At 38.5% G+C, this 17,308-nt stretch overlaps 1 protein-coding gene across 1 annotated transcript; it reads left to right on the top strand.

Moving 5' to 3' along the window:
* The first annotated feature begins 3,713 nt into the window (after positions 1-3,713).
* On the top strand, positions 3,714-8,280 carry LOC111921114 (glycerol-3-phosphate acyltransferase RAM2). The gene is made up of 2 exons (XM_023916693.3): positions 3,714-4,337; positions 7,251-8,280. The coding sequence occupies exons 1-2, from the start codon at positions 3,720-3,722 to the stop codon at positions 8,148-8,150; spliced, it is 1,518 nt and encodes a 505-aa protein (XP_023772461.1). The 5' UTR covers positions 3,714-3,719; the 3' UTR covers positions 8,151-8,280.
* Positions 8,281-17,308: the final 9,028 nt, after the last annotated feature.

The raw sequence follows: 17,308 nt of genomic DNA, 5'->3' as shown, positions 1-17,308 counted from the left end.
TCAGTAATGGAGGGACTCGACGAGTTGTTCATACAACTCGGCGAGTCCAAGACAATCTTCTTAGATCGAAGAACAACTCGTCGAGTTGTTCATATGACTCGACGAGTCGGATGCAGATTGCCTAAGCTTTTGAATCAAGAGGGTACTCGTCGAGTCGATGCCATGCTCCACGAGTAGCCACGAGTAGGGTTGAGAAGTGAGACTAGGGACTCGGCGAGTTGGCGGCCCAACTCGACGAGTCAGGTCAACTGTAGGTTGACTTTGACCGGGAGAGTTGACTTTGACCGGGAGAGTTGACTTTGACCAGGGGTAAAAGAGTCATTTTACCCAAGGCAGTGATTAGCATCTGATTGAGTGTGTTTATGGATTTGTAGTCGGAGAGATACCGGAGTTGCAGCAGTTAGCTTCCAGAGCCATACACACAACAGCCTATTCGCGAGGTGAGTTTCCTTCCAGTAGGAACGGGTCAAAGGCCACAATGCCGGCCCGTTCAGTTAGCAGTAGTTTCTGGACTTCGGTCCAATGCAGTAGTTAGTATGTTTGACGCCTCCGTGGCTCAGACAGGATTTATGTGCTTATGCTAGATGATATGTTATGCTATGTCGTGTTCAGTTAGTCCGGACTTCGGTCCGATGCAGGGGACGGGGTCCCAGTCAGTTTCGGACTTCGGTCCGATGTAGGGGACGGGGTCCCAGTCAGTTTTGGACTTCGGTCCGATGTAGGGGACGGGGTCCCAGTCAGTTTTCGGACTTTGGTCCGATGCAGGGGACGGGGTCCCAAATAGTTAGTCCGGACTTCGGTCCGATGCAGGGGACGGGGTCCCAGTCAGTGGGCAAGGCCCAGTATGTGCTTTTTATGTATTGTATGGTATGTGGTAGTTTGGGGGAGCTCACTAAGCTTTGTGCTTACAGTTTCAGTTTCAGTTTTGGTTTCAGGTACTTCCGCAAGCAAAGGGAAGAGCTCAGGATGATGGCATCGCACACACCACAACTTCAGTTTTTGTCCTAGGAGTTGATTCGGTTTCTTGATATGTTTGGATACAGTTGTGTTACAGTTTCTCTCACAGTATTTTATTATGGTTTTTGAAACACGCAACGTATGGTTTTAATATGTGATACTCAGTTTCATGGTTTTGTTATAATAAAAATTGAAATTTTTGGGTCGTATTTTTGGGTTGTTTCATATTAGTACCTTCTGTGTAAATTGTCCTGCCTATCCCAGTTCAATGGGATATCTAGACGGGACTAACCAATCTGAAACCCACCTGTTAGCACCAGTGGTGGATGAACATCTACGGATGCCTACTGTTATTACTTATATTAGGGGTACCTTTACGGGACTAACCATTCCTTTGGCCTACTGTTCGCTACAGAGGTAAATGACCATCTACGGATGCCTACGGTTGATACTTATATTAGGTGTACCTTTACGAGACTAACCGTTCCTTAAACCTGTTGTAGCTATAGAGGAAAATTGAACAATCTCCGGATGTTCAAAGTTTATACATGTCACTATTCGGGATGTCGTGTTAATCCTAGTACAAAAGGATATCACTTACATAGTTATATTTTTCCTATTACCTTATTTTGTGATACATTCACATAAACAATGAGTTACACTAGGTACTGTTAGTAATAGTTAAAAAGTAGGAAAAACCATCTTTGTTATAACAAAATACACGAGTCTTGGTAGAAGACTACTTACAAAACACACGAGTCTTGGTAGAAGACTACTTACATAACACACAAGTCTTGGTAGAAGACTACTTACATAAAATTTAGGTCTTGGTAGAAGGCTACTCGTTATACTAATAGAAATCATAGGGATTTGCTAGAGTATTCAAACATTTTAACCTGTTTTCAAACAATTCACACTTATACAGTCTTTTTCCAAAGGTTTCCAAGTCATTACCTTACAGTTTTTACAAATCAAAGACATATTAATACTTATGAATTCACCAGCTTTACGCTGATACTCGCTTTCAAAATAACTTGTATTCTCAAATCACCAGTTAGACAGTTGAATCCTGCATAGGATAGGTAGGTATTACCCTTTGAACCCTCCCTTAAGATGTTACACTTAATCTCACTTAGAGTTAGTTATATATCTCATTTAGGTCCTTGTGGAGGAGAACACAAACCCACTTAGAGTTAGTTATATATACAACATATGTATATAATTATATATGTCCAAAGTTAGTAAAAATATAACTATTTATACTAAATTTTCCAACAATCCCCCATATGAATGGAGATCGATCTCTGCGCATCCAATTTCCATACGAAATTTTCAACAGTTGAATCCTGCATAGGATAGGTAGGTATTACCCTTTGAACCCTCCCTTAAGATGTTACAGTTAATCTCCTAGTAGTTAGTAGATCTCGATATCTTTGAACTAAGCTGCCATTTATGTAGGCGACAATGTAAATCTCACAGGACTCTCCCTGACAAGGCCATATCCTCATAGACGTGTTCGTTTTGGTCATGAACACTATCCTGGTTCTGCAAGAGCTTTAGGAATTTTGCCCTTATAACTCCCTTTGAAGTGACCTCACTTCTCTCTCACATAGGTGATTCCAAGAATCATTAAAAACCATCTGTTTAGCCTAATTTTGTCACTACATATAGGAATGGACTAGGAGGTAATGTTAACCCCCCCACAATGACCTGCCTCACTCATACAATTAGGTTATCCTTTTGAACCCAGATCTTGGGATCTCCAGTCTTCTGGGTAAGGTTTCCTTCGTATGAATTTATTCATTCATGGGCTTTAGTCCCATTCCTCTTGATGACTTATAAACTACATCTCTACTCAAGCATTTTGTAAGTGGATCTGCAATGTTATCTTTTGACTTTACCCAGTCAATCGTGATAACCCCCGTAGGGATTGGTTGTCGTATCGTTTTATGTCTACGTCTAATGTGCCTTGATTTCCCATTATACATTGTACTTTGAGCTCTACCAATTGCCGATTGGTTATCACAATGTATACATATGGCCGTTATCGGCTTAGGCCATTCAGGAATGTCCTCTACAAATTGACGTTGCCACTCCGCCTCTTCAGCACAAAGTTAATTACCATTTCTTTTTAATTATAAGTAATCAATAATAATTACAAAAAGATAAAAACAAATATCATTAAGGCAATATAGTCAATTCAAGTCGGTAAGGAACTAAAGACGCAATAAAAACATAATATATGGACTATACGAGTTAAAGAAAAGTTGTTAGGACCAAACACACATATTACGTCAAAGTAGAGGGACCATTCTCAACATAGTAAAACATCAATATTATATACCTTTAAGTTTTAACCGAGACAAAGAAACTTTAAAGCAACCCTTAATTTTGAAGTTAACAGTGAAACTATCATGCCGTCAAAGTATTTTGAAGCTTCAAAACATATTCTCAACATAGTAAAACTTCAATATTTGAATCTTAGGAAAATATGAATCTTGAAAACGAAAAAACTAAACTAAAAATATTTGACGTTGCACTCTAAGAAAAAATATCCAACAAGAACAAGAACACTTGATATGTTGTTATCACCCACCAAAATTGTCCTTTAATGAGTTCTCGTTGCAAACTATGATCCTTGGCTCAAATACTTGGACTTTTTCCACTTTAAAATGGTTTATATATCTCACAAACACCTTAAATTTCAATTTCAATTAAATTTCGAGAGAAATCACCTCTGTCCACAGAAAGAAAAACCCAAAATGAAGAATAATGCGACACCATTCCCAACGGTCGAAACCTGCAGCTCCATCGGGCGGGAAAACCATACAGTGGTGGCGGATATGGACGGAACTCTTCTGAGAGGACGGAGCTCTTTCCCTTACTTTGCGTTGGTTGCTTTTGAAGCCGGCGGCGCCCTAAGGCTTCTCATGGTGCTCCTATCGGCTCCATTGGCTGGACTTCTTTACTACTTCGTATCAGAGTCGGCCGGAATTCAGGTTCTTATATTCGCAACATATGCCGGAATGAAAGTTTCGGATATTGAGTCAGTTGGTCAAGCGGTGCTACCGAAGTTTTATTCGAGTGATCTCCATCCTGAATCATGGCGGGTGTTCTCCGCCTGTGGGAAGCGGTGTGTGCTCACGGCGAATCCGAGGATCATGGTGGAGGGATTCTTGAAGGAGTTTTTGGGAGCGGATTTGGTGTTAGGAACGGAGATCGGAACTTATAAGGGTAGAGCGACGGGGTTTGTGCTCAGCCCTGGGGTGCTTGTTTCTGAGAAGAAGGCAGAGGCTCTTCTGAAAGAGTTCGGCGATAAACGGCCGGAAATTGGGCTTGGTGATCGGCAAACAGACTTTCCATTCATGGCACTATGCAAGGTAAACATGTGCATAAATTGTGTAAACTATACAATAATACAATATACTATGTAAGAATTAATCATAAAAATTACCAAAATAATAGAACGGGATGTTTATAAATTATATTTCAAAATATGAGTTTTTTTTAGAAACTCACGTTGATTTGGATGCATTTAATAAAATATTAGGTTTGAGTCCGGTATTACATGGGTTATAAAAGAAAAATATAATATCAATATATAAATAATACAATATTTTATAAAGTAATTTATAATTGAAAAAAGAAAAGAAATCAATATCTTTGTAACACTTATTGAATTTATTTTCAAACTAATATAATGATAACTTTATATGAATATAATGAGAACATCCTATATATAACTGTAAATTTTAGAAATTTAATATAAGAAAATTGAAAACCTTAAAAAATGGCAAGTAAAAATAAAAGTTAGAAAAAACCATGTGACAAAATGAAAAACAAAATATCATATGACAAAATAATTTTTATTTATTAGATTAGATTAGATTTTATAAATAGTTCAATGACAAAGGTATATCATTTGCTTATTGATTTTGTAAGGGCTGATAATATAAAATTATTATATTCTATACTTTTTAGAATTAAATATGCAATTTTAATTTATGCTAATTTTTTTTTTTTACCAATTTTTAGATAAAAGTTTAATTAAACTCCAAATTCTGGTTTTGACTCCTTATTCCAAAGACCATAAATATTTCGGTATTTCCAAAATACAATCATGGCTAACTATTATCCATTTTTAATTTTTCTTTGAACTTTTAGAAAGTTTATTTTTATACAAAAAAAAAAAAAAAAAAAAAAGTTAATGTATCCAAATTTATAATATTTTCCTCTATAAACATGTATCTATATTGATATATGTCGATATTAAACCGTAAAGTTTTGTTTTTTTTTTTTTTTGAAAAATTCTTAAGTTTCGGGGGATACTAGTTATTTTCAGTTTTTTTTGGGTTCGATGATTATTATTTTATTTTTATTTTTTTGGATTGAAAAACCATTTAATTTGAATTATTTGGGTAGAAAAACCGCTTGATTTTGGGTTTTTTTTGTGTGTTTTGAAAAACCAAATCGTATGCTAGGTTTTCCTTAATATAGTTTAACGGTACAACTTTTATGAAACACATGAAACAGTTATATAACCTATTCTAAATATCGTTGAATTCTTATTCGGAATGGTCAAGTTATGTTTCAATCAGTTTTTTCGATAAAAATAAACTCGCCTGCAAAAATTATTTTTCTTAAAACCTAAAAATCATTCACAAAATTCATACAATTTAAAGCAGTAAAATTATAAAAATATTTTATTGTGAGAAAAATAAATTATTCAAAAAAAAATACAAAAAAAAAATGAAAACCAAATAACAAAATACTATATTCAACAATTTTTACTAATTTTAACAAAAATACAAAAATCGATATATTTCGTCAAGAATTTGATTTAACCACTATTTCTTAAAATTTGATGTTTGACTAATCGTTATAGGTTATAATAGTTGTGGTTAATCAAAATGATAAATGATTTTTTAACATAAACTAAAATTCAATTGTTAAAAAAATGACAAAATATAATGTTTTTTATGCTATTGGTTATTTGTGTAAAATTATGCGTTTTTATTTTGTAAATTCCATACAATTTCATAATATATTAATTATTTCTTTATAAAAATTCCAGGATGATTTATATTCAATGAGATGTTTATTTACATTTAGAGATTAGAGAAATTCTCAATAGCTTTATAAAATAGTAGGTTTTTCACTGTAACTAGAAAATACTCATGCTACATAATGGGGTTGGTTTTTTATGTAAGTTTAGTGAAAGCCAGAGATTAGAAGCCACAATTCAACAAAATATAGAGACATTTTTTATAAATTATAGGGACAATTTTTATAATTAGTTTTGTACACATGGCCCAAACCTACCAAAATATAAAAAAGTTACACATATGGACTGTTTTTGAAAAAAATAATAATAAAATAAAACAAGCTTTCCAAGACCTTTTCTATAAATTAAAAAATTAGAGGAACTAATTCTATCAAAATATAAAACATTATGTTGCACGGATTAAAATCTATCAAAATATATAATCTTTGTTGTAGGGACTAAATTTGCTAAAAGATTTTATATGGACTAAATCTGCTAAAATATAAAATCTTTGTTATAGGACTAAATATTTCAATATGTAAAAGCTTTGTGGCAAAATAATATGATTTATAAGTTTTGTAGGATTAAATCTTTGTTGTTTCTAAGGGCTATATGATTTAATAGTATATATAACTGTTAGAAATGATAATACGTCAAAGTAAAGTAAAATTACTTGTGAGAAACGGATTTTACAAATAGGGTTGTTAATTATTATATATAATAGTGATTTGTGAATAATATAGTTTAGAGTTTTAGATTTTAGATTTTGGCTTTAATATATTTGTATATTGAAAGTTTTGGTTTCCATGTAGAAAATATTACAAATATTTTTCTTGTAATTTACAAAAAAAAAAGTCTATGTACATTTTTTTTTTTATAGAAAATGTTTGTATAAAAATTGTAAATTCTTTTGGTTTGAGACTTTGATTATAGACTTGTCCTTGTAATTTACATAAAAGATTTATATGCATTTTTTTACATCAAATGATCCACGTGATTAAAAAAAAAGATTTGAAAAGTGGTTTTTACATAATATCAAATTTATAAATTACCCCTCTGCAAAATAGAAGTTAGAACTTATGAATGTGTCATTATGGGTAGCGGGTAAAGATCAATTTCTAGTTTTATTATAGTAGTTACCCAAGAAAATACAGTTATTGTTTTTCACTTTTTCTATGATTGATATCTCTTTTTTTGTATTTTTGTGGTTAAATATCTTTTAATCCATTTTTTATAATATTTTTTGCAGGAGAGTTATATTGTCCAATACAATCCAGAAGTAAAGCCACTACCAAACGACAAGCTACCGAAGCCAATCGTATTTCACGACGGCCGGCTGGTTCTAAAGCCGTACCCCATAATGGCCCTCCTCACCGTATTATGGATTCCGATCGGTTTCATCCTCGCATGCCTCCGTATCGCCGCCGGCTCACTCCTCCCGATGCCAATAGTCTACTACGCCTTCTGGGCTCTTGGTGTACGTGTCACCGTCAAAGGCAACCCTCCACCACCGGTAACGAAATCCTCCGGCCAAACCGGTGTCCTCTTCATTTGCTCCCATCGTACTCTCCTTGATCCAATTTTCCTATCCTGTGCCCTCGGCCGCCCCATCCCCGCCGTCACATACTCCGTCTCTCGTCTCTCCGAGATCATCTCTCCGATCAAGACCGTTCGTTTAACCCGTGACCGGCAAACTGATGCGTCTATGATCAAGAAGCTTTTAGAAGAAGGAGACTTAGCTATCTGCCCGGAAGGTACCACTTGCCGGGAACCATTTCTACTCCGGTTCTCCGCCATGTTTGCAGAGTTGACTGACCACCTTGTTCCGGTGGCGATGGTCAACAAGATGAGCATGTTCCATGGCACCACCGCGAGAGGGTGGAAAGGAATGGACCCGTTTTACTTCTTCATGAATCCTAGTCCGTCGTATGAAGTTACTTTCTTGAATAAGTTGCCGCTTGAATTAACATGCAGCTCCGGCAAGTCTAGCCATGAGGTGGCGAATTATATACAGAGGGTGATTGCAGCCACGCTTTCTTATGAGTGTACCAGCTTTACCCGGAAAGACAAGTACCGAGCACTAGCCGGAAACGATGGCATAGTGGCGGAGAAGCCTAAGCAAAAGGCCATCAAAGTTAACGGGTGCTAGTTTTGTGTGTGTGTGTGTGAATCGTAATACAAATAACCCGTCGAGGGCAAAATGGGAAATCAATATATAACCCTTCTTTTTCTTTCTTTGTTTCTTGTCAATTCAAGAATAATGCAAAATTTTGTACTTATGAATTTATGAGACACTCATTCATTAGCTTTTATGTCTTTCAGTGATAGTTATTAAACATTCATACTTTATGGATTTGATTTCTATCACACGTGACACAACAAAGACATGATCGATATTAGGTCTTGGTATTAATTATTGATGCGGTACAAAAATAACGATGTAATCCATAAAAGTGGTGTGTAACATCAGAATTAAGTTTGCCAACTTACGAAATGTTCTTGAGTTTTTGTATGTATATTTCTTCGATTGAGTTTTTTATATAAATAAAGGCATCCACAATTCATTGAACTCAATGAAGTTCAATAGATTGTCACGTCAGTGTCATATCAACATTTCATTTTTTATTTAATTGTAACTCCACTCTTTAACAGTGAAAAATACCGGCTATAATCATTTATTAGGGGGAGGGGGGCATTTCTAATTTTAGCCATGAAAAATCATTTTTCCGGGTATAGTCATGCATTCGGCAGAGGAGCCTCTACGGGGCTCCACGGAACGAAGAATTCTCCGCGGAGAGGGGGTATTTTCATAATTTCACCACTCTCCTCTTTGATAAAAATGGTCCCCCTCTTTGGTCCCTCATTGTCCCCCGATTCCTCTTCGACTTCGAACTTCTATCCACATTGATAGGGTACTTCGATTTTTTTTTCCGGCGACTACTTCAAACCCGGCGACAACGACGTCATTTTCTGGTAAAATCGACTTGAAACAGCAAAATCCGGCACCGATGGAGGGCAATTTCCCCAATATTTTCGCTGATGGATACGGTTCCCGGGTATTTCTCATATTCCCCTCTTTTGATTAATGTCGTATTGTATATATTTATGGTTCAAATGTTACGAAAATCCAATTGATTGTCGTGAATATATATAGATTTTGATTTGGTAGATGTTAGGATTAACAGCCCATTCGAATTTTGGGAAGATCCATTTCCGTGGAGATGTACGTCATTCCGCAGAGGGTACTTCGCGAATTGATGTATTGCCTCTGCTGAATGAATTAAACGACCAAAATTGTGTCTCCGCGGAGCTATAGGCCACTCCGCATAATGACCTAAAATTGTTTTTTCCCCTTTTTTCTGCCCTTTTATATGAACTATTTATTATTATATAAAAAGCATGTTGCTATTTATTTCATAAACCAAATTAGAAAAGTAATTTTGAAACCTTGTTTTTTTATTTTCAATTACTAACGTTTTATATGAAATTAAATGTATATCTTTTGTAGCACGATGATCCCAATCAAAAAGCAGATTTAACTTTAAAGTGAGTGGTGGGTACGATCATTAAAGACTATTTTTCGCACCTAACACAATCGTAATGAGTATTATTTGAAGCTTTGTTATTTGGAAGATTCTTAAGAATGCATGTCCCCCATGGTGACCCCTTACTTGTGCATTTCATGATGTTGCATGAAGTAAGGTCTCAACAAGTGTTTGAAATGGGGAGGTTTCTTTTTTAGATACAGAGGATGCAATTGGATTTTGGTGAAACTGAATGTGACAATCCGAAATTTTTATCTTATACACTTATTCAAATGAATGAAGGTCAGACTCGTTTTTGCTATCTTCTAACACTATTTAGAGTCAATTAGAGTGTTTAAAACCTAGTATAATCAAGGTATGAGTCGTGCGACGAGTTTTGTGAGTGTAACACCTTGAAAATGAGCCAAACACACCAACACAAGGTGTGTGCGGCCACACACCCATCCCAGCTGCACACTCCCACCTATATATTCAACACTTAGTCATTTTGAACACTATTTCCACTTCTTCAAAGCTAGAACTCGTTTTCTCTCAAGTATCATCCAAATCTTCATCTTGATCTTCATTAAAGTAAGAAATTCTTCCTTTTGAATTGTTGATACACGACCCTAACTAGCAAAACCCTTTGCTTTGATCCATGAAAACATCCATCCTTAGTCAAGAACACCAAGAACACACACTAGTGTTGGACCTTAATCACCCTTTCAAGCCTCTATAACGTGTATACACTTATCATAACTTGTTATATGCTAATAACACTTGATGGTATACTAGAAAACACAATTTTATCATCTTCATAATGGTGTGCGGCCGCACACACAATGTGTAGCCGCACACACCCTTTTTAGGTCCAAAAATGACAATGAACTCCATATAAGGCTAAAGCATGAAGTAAGAAACCTTCCTAGATGAGTCCTAAAGCCTTAAAATACAATTTGGCACATTCCATCGGGAGTGTGTAGCCGCACACACATCCTGGCTGCACACACACAAATGTTATACATTTTGACCATACACCCCCTTGTATAACCATATACCACTTATATATAATCATATATGGTTGTAACACTTCAAAATAAGTGTTTACTAGTCCCTAAGGTGGTTCAAATTCAATAATTAGTTGTTATAAGCACTAATTGAATTCATATATGTATCATTATATGTTAAATAGGATTCGCGTGTGTGCTCAAGTCTTCACTTGGCACTTAGCATCCTATCCAGCACTCTCATCCAAACCACTCACTACAGGTGAGTTCATACCCCTTAATCAACCTTTTAAATGATTTTAAATGATTTTATGGGGGGGGGGGATACAAGTTGAACTATTATAGTTATTATATCAATCACATGTGATTAATAGCTACCAAACAAGTGGATTACTACTTTTCAAACTGTGTTATCAAACAAACTACTTCAAACTGTTTTACAAACTCTTTTACATGTCTAATACTTTTATTAAACTCTTTTAAACTTATACTCTGTTAATTGTGTATCTATATAGATATAGTTATATAAGTATGATTGAAAAGACTTAGGACTGATAGCTCACCTTACCTCCTGTTCCTTGTTTAGTTGTGGACTTAGGGTATCGGTTGTTTGTCCGAAGGTCGTTTGAATCCTAGTTATATATTATGTATATGTATATAGATATAAAAGTTCCTTCTTTTTATTCAATACCTTTGGGTAGCAAAGGTATACAAACATGTTCATACATACAAACAATATTACTAGTAAACTATAATAGGTGTAGTTTAGGAAGTTACTAATACTATTACTAGAACAATGAAACATACAATGAGTCAGTTCATACATGAGTCAATAAATACTATGATGAGAAACAAACATAACATACAGATATAGAATACTATGATGAGAAACAAACGATAACATACAGAGAGAACATACATACATACTAGACAGAGAGAACATACAATACAACTAGTACATACAATACATATACAAGAATACTACTACAGTTATGTGAGCCACGTAACGGGGCATGGCATCACTTGTCATGGCTTGTTTCGGATCCAGACTCTCTGTAAGTGGAGAGCATTGAGTTTGTGTATAGATCTATACTGGATTGACTATCCTACACCTTGCTGCTAGCTACAGTGGGACTTGCAAGTCTACGGCAGCCAAATGTCATTCTTTCCGACGTCTTTCATCGTCGTGTTTCTAGTCGGTAGTATGGTACAGGCATATCACATGGTACCCTAAATAACAATTGGTTTAAGTTAGTTAGTTAGAAATAGTTACTTAATACAACACTATAGTACTATTTTATTTCCCATTGCATTTGCTTTGTGATCTTCACACAATGAACAATAATGTAAGAACTATATTTTAGGTTAATGATAGTGTAACATCCCGAAATATCAAGAGTAGAGTTGAAGGGCTAAAAGAGTAATTTGGGAAAGAGTGACTCGGCGAGTCCATGGATGGACTCGGCGAGTAGAGTCGCGATTTGGTCGCGTGTTATGTAGCCGACTCGGCGAGTCAACGTGGTAGACTCGGCAAGTAGGCGCTGAGTGGAGAAAACCCTAATTCTCGGGGTTAAGCCCTATATAAAGATCATTTATGTTTCCTTCACAGCCCCTTTATCATCCCTTGAATTCCAGAGGCCGTGATTTCGTGAGGAAACACCATTGTTGAGAGGATTGGAGCTTAGAGAAGCATTTGTTGGAGAAAGATTGGGAGTTTAAAGGTGTGGAGCAAGGGGCTTTGCTTGGATTCGAGTTTCCTTGCAGATTTGGGGCGTTCTTTTGAGGTAATATCTCGTTCTTAGGCTGTTGTTATCTTGTTTCTTCATTTTGGGGTTTGAGGGAAGCTTATCTTGGGTTATATTTGAGTCCAGAGGTTAGATCTGAGGTTGCTACCTCAGATCTGGAATGGAGAAGAGTTGGGATGCAGGAAAGTCCCTGTGTTGAGTGTTGGATGAAGCTATCTTGTCCCAAACCTTAGCCCTAATGTGCAAAATGCATAGATCTCTTTGGATTCATGTAAAGTTTGCCACTTTACGTGATGGATAGGTTGTAGGAGGCTAGATCTATGTTTTGGATCAATTGCATGGCTTGGAGTGTTTCTGAATGGATTCAGACCGGTGGTACTCGGCGAGTCACATGAGTGGACTCGACTAGTTGCTTGAAGATGAGCTGGGACTCGACGAGTTAGAAGAACAACTCGGCGAGTTGGATGAAGATGGCCTGGAACTCGGCGAGTTGTATGAATAACTCGGCGAGTAGGTTGAAGGTAGCCTTAGACTAGGTGAGTCTGTTCTTGGACTCGGCGCGTCTTGTCGAAGAGTACCAATATTTTCTGGTTGAGTCGAGAAGCGGCGAGTCGAGGGATGACTCGGTGAGTTGTGTGCGAGAGGACTCAGAGTTGTGGGACTCGGCGAGTCTCGGGCTGACTCGGCGAGTTGAGTCGTGGATTGAGTGAAGTTCTGAGTATGGGAACTCGGCGAGTCATAGGGTTGACTCGGCGAGTAGGGTCAGTCAGAGGTTGACTTTGACCTTGTCCTTGACCAAGAGTTGACCGTTGACTTAGAGTTTGGTCAGTGATGTGGCCTTGGGCCAAGTGAGGGGTAAAATAGTCTTTTACCCTTAAGAGGGTGCCATGAGAGGGTTGATTCTAGTCTCGAGAGTTTTAGTCATGAGAGTATTTGCCTTACGTGTTAGGCGGTGGCGAGTTCGAGATTCAAGTGTGGAGATATCTGCTTTCTGCTTGCCAGGTGAGTCTTCTCACTATACTTTACCTTGAGTAGGTAACCAGAGTTATGTGATCAAAGTACTTGTATGCTATATGTACATGATGTGTTGTACTGCATTATTTCTATGTGATTTATGCTGTGCATGTTTATAGAGTTGGAACCGGAAGGTTCCTAGAGTTAGAACCTGAGGGTTCACAGAGTTTGGGTGCACGGACCCATAGAGTTATAGCCTCGAGTGGCTAATATGTGTTATGTGTGGTATTTTGGGGAACTCACTAAGCTTCGTGCTTACAGTGTTTTGTGTTATGTTGTTTTCAGGTTTCTTTCAGTATCATGGGACGGCACCGGCTTGATTGTACACACCAGAGAAAAAGTCATGTTTTAGAGGATCCTGGTTTTCTATGCAAGTGAAAAAGGAGTTATGTTTTGTAATTCGTTTATAAATGAGATTTTAAACAAGTGTTTCTAAGAATTAAACGATTATTTTAAATGAAAAATTGTTTTGAAATTTACGGTGTTACAAGTTGGTATCAGAGCCTTGGTTTGAGGGATTCGGATGCGCCTTCGGGTAAATCTGGACTCAAGCTGAGGAAGTAAGAAAAGTTTTCAAAAGAAATGAATTTCTAAAAGTGAATAAGAGTTCAAAGAGAAAGCAAGAAAGAGCAGTGTGTACAATCAGCCAGAGCCCGAGCGGTGATTTCCCAAAATACCCTTACTTTTGTGTTATGAGATATTTATGATGCACTTATGAGATATTATTGCATGCTAGAGACAGGTTAGGTATTTCATATCTTAGGACTAGAGTGGCCTGATTTGTGATGCCTTAGCCTAGGACTTTTTGTTATATGTGTTATGCTTTTGAGTATGTGATGAGTGGGAGTATCCAGTTAGAACCCATGAGGGGTAGAGTTGCAGAGTCCGGTGGTACTTTTGAGGATGAGCCGAGAAATTGGAGTTATCACCGCGAGTGAGTTCTATGTATTCTTCGATGCTCGAATGCTGCTTGCTTTGTGCTTTGTGGAACTCTCGATGATGGGAGTCAGCTACCAAGTAAATACGACGATATTCAGGAGGTAGATGGCTGACATCATTAGGAGCTCTTCAGCAGCTGATAGCAAAGAAGTGGGAGGTCCAAGGAAGCGCCTAGGGAGTAACCCTAGCCAGATGAGTGCGCTGGTAGAGTAGAGAATTTCGCTGGGGAGCGAGAACGCACGATGGGATTGGTGAAAGATCAGGTCGAACAACTACTTAGGAGCTCTGGGATGGTCCGTGTGGAAAGTATGGGTAGATGTGGTAGGTAGTATGGGCCCGTACTACTGAAAGCAGAGGACCCATACTTGATACAGGGAGCATTCTGAAGGTTCTAAGGAGCGGATTGAGGAGAGATGTTATGGTTTGAGTACCATACATCGGAGCGGATTGAGGAGAGATGTTATGGTTCGAGTACCATACATCGGAGCAGATTGAGGAGAGATGTTATGGTTCGAGTACCATACATCGGAGCGGATTGAGGAGAGATGTTATGGTTCGAGTACCATACATCGGAGCGGATTGAGGAGTGATGTTATGGTTCGAGTACCATACATCGGAGCGGATTGAGGAGAGATGTTATGGTTCGAGTACAATACATCGGAGCGGATTGAGGAGTGATGTTATGGTTCGAGTACCATACATCGGAGCGGATTGAGGAGTGATGTTATGGTTCGAGTGCCATACATCGGAGCGGATTGAGGAGTGATGTTATGGTTCGAGTGCCATACATCGGAGCGGATTGAGGAGTGATGTTATGGTTTGAGTACCATACATCGGAGCGGATTGAGGAGTGATGTTATGGTTCGAGTACCATACGCCAGAGCATATTGAGAAGAGATGTCATGGAATGAATACCATGGTTCGTAGGGAATGATGTTGGTGGTTCTCCGGCTATCCGATTATGATTGAGTTCGGAGAGGCGTCCCTTGAGAGGGAGATCGAGAGCCTCTCAGAGTATTTTAGTAATGAGTCAGTGAGAAGGGAGAATTTCGATCTGAGTTGAGCGATCAGTCGAAAAAGGAGATGTCACCTTCTATGATCTGGGTGGTTCTGATTATGTTCGTGTGCAAATATGAGAAGTATGATGTTTGAGTTTTGGGTTTGGGGGTAAACCCTGCAGGTCGTCATTGATGATGATTTCCCACCAGAGTATCAGGTAGCATGTGTGCCGCGAGGCAGTGATTTATCATGAGCAGACAGTCAGTTGGGACTGAGATAGTCGAGGACCACACTACACCTATTTGAGTATAGTAGGATGTATTGTAGTGGTATCAGTGGGGAGTTCAGTCGAGTTTAGCAGTGCAGAGAGTTTTCTATCTATGTTGGGTGTTGAATATGGGAGTGGGTCCCTGTTCTTGGGATGATTCCGGTGTTGGAGCGTTGGTTGATGAGTTGAGGTGAGAGGTACGATGATTTTGTGGTTCAGTCTATGAGCCAGGGATGTTATTGAGCAGTTGAGTTGCTTGGTGCTAGATTGGTACGAGATTCGGAATGACTAAAAGCAGTCGTGATGAGAAGTTCTTGAGGAGTTCATCAGAGGTTCAGAGTATATGAGGTCGATTGATTTCCTTAAGGGGGGATTATCAGGCGTTGTGTAGCACTTTCCGGGGGCAGGTGTGATTTCGTTGGTGAAAAATAGTTGTGGGTTGGTTGTGTGCTAATTGGTGATGGTTCGAACCCTAAGTGGGGGAGAACCGGGTACAGTATGTAAGAAAGCAGAGATTTGTCAAGAGCAGTTATAAGTGGAGTATAGAGATCTGCTGTAAGAAATCATGAGACCAGAGATGTCGGTGATCGAGGAAACGGGTCAGAGTGAGTTAATGCGGGAAGTACTTGTTGAAAAGGATGAATGTCTCCACGGCAGGTGTTTGGTGGTCAGTGTTGTTGCAAGTAGATAGAGAATGATTGGGCAGCCAATTCTCGAGTCAGTATGTGTATCCTTGTTTGGATTTTGAGCGGTGGAAAAAGGGTTCGGAGAATTATCAGCGTATTTAGTAGCGTTAGCATTTTCTCGTATTCCAATTGAGAAATTGGATACACCGAAGTTGCAAATTGGGAAAGATGCATATCTAATTATGGAGTTCAGAGGAAATGTATTCTTGTATCTATATGATGCTTGGGGCAGGAGATCAGTGGTTGTGGCAGGATCTTGTGATGTTCTGTTGGGGTATTCTGAGGTATTCGGGTATGATATCTTTATTTCGGAGTTACTCGCGAATCTTGAGTTGAGACGACTTGTGGCATGTCAGGTAACTATGGATCTAGTGGGAGCCCTTCGAGTATGGGCATCCAGGGAGATTATTTAAGAGAGTGGATCTTCGCAAGGGTGGGCATTTGTTATGTCGATGGCCTCTAGAGTCTGTGATGCATATTCGAGTCGAGTATGGGTAGCTGCCTATGATAGTCTGCGGAGCATGAGCTAGTGGGGTCAGAGGGTGTTGTGATACTGCGGGGAGCCGTAGTACTCACTAGTCAGAGGGTGTTGTGATACTGCGGGGTGCCGTAGTACTCACTAGTCAGAGGGTGTTGTGATACTACGGGGAGTCGTAGTACTCACTAGTTAGAGGGTGTTGTGATACTGCGGGGAGCCGTAGTACTCACTAGTCAGAGGGTGTCGTGATACTGCGGGGAGCCGTAGTACTCACTAGATGGCAAGAGAATGTGATGATGGAATGTTCTCCGATCAGTGTATGATGTGGAAGAGTTTTGGGCTTGAGTAGCCCTAGTATTGAGTTTTGGAGCCTGGGTATTGAACCGGGGGCGAGACTGGGGTCTCCGTCTCGGTCGGGAAATGCGGTGAGATGCACAAGGGATATGCGCAGCAGAAACCAGAGATCAGAGTTGAGACGATCCTCGGTTGGATTGTATTTTTTTTTCCGCATGAGGAAAGGAGAATTTCGTGACTTGCGTGTCACTGGGCAGGGATAGTGGTCATGGGGAAAGTTAGTGAGATATTTGGATCATGTTATGGGTGACCTTTGGAGGCTCAGATGTGGAGTTAAAAGTTGACCTAGTGCT

The sequence above is a fragment of the Lactuca sativa genome, chromosome 8 (assembly GCF_002870075.4).
Source record: "Lactuca sativa cultivar Salinas chromosome 8, Lsat_Salinas_v11, whole genome shotgun sequence".
NCBI classification, from domain to species: domain Eukaryota; kingdom Viridiplantae; phylum Streptophyta; class Magnoliopsida; order Asterales; family Asteraceae; genus Lactuca; species Lactuca sativa.
The sequence above is the reverse complement of the archived record's forward strand: the minus strand, read 5'-3'. Positions and strand labels throughout refer to the sequence as shown.

Coding starts and splice junctions, on each gene's coding strand:
- LOC111921114 (XM_023916693.3), top strand. CDS start 3,720: ATGAAGAATAATGCGACACCATTCCCAACGGTCGAAACCTGCAGCTCC. Junction 4,338..7,250: donor CATTCATGGCACTATGCAAG/GTAAACATGTGC, acceptor TATTTTTTGCAG/GAGAGTTATATTGTCCAATA.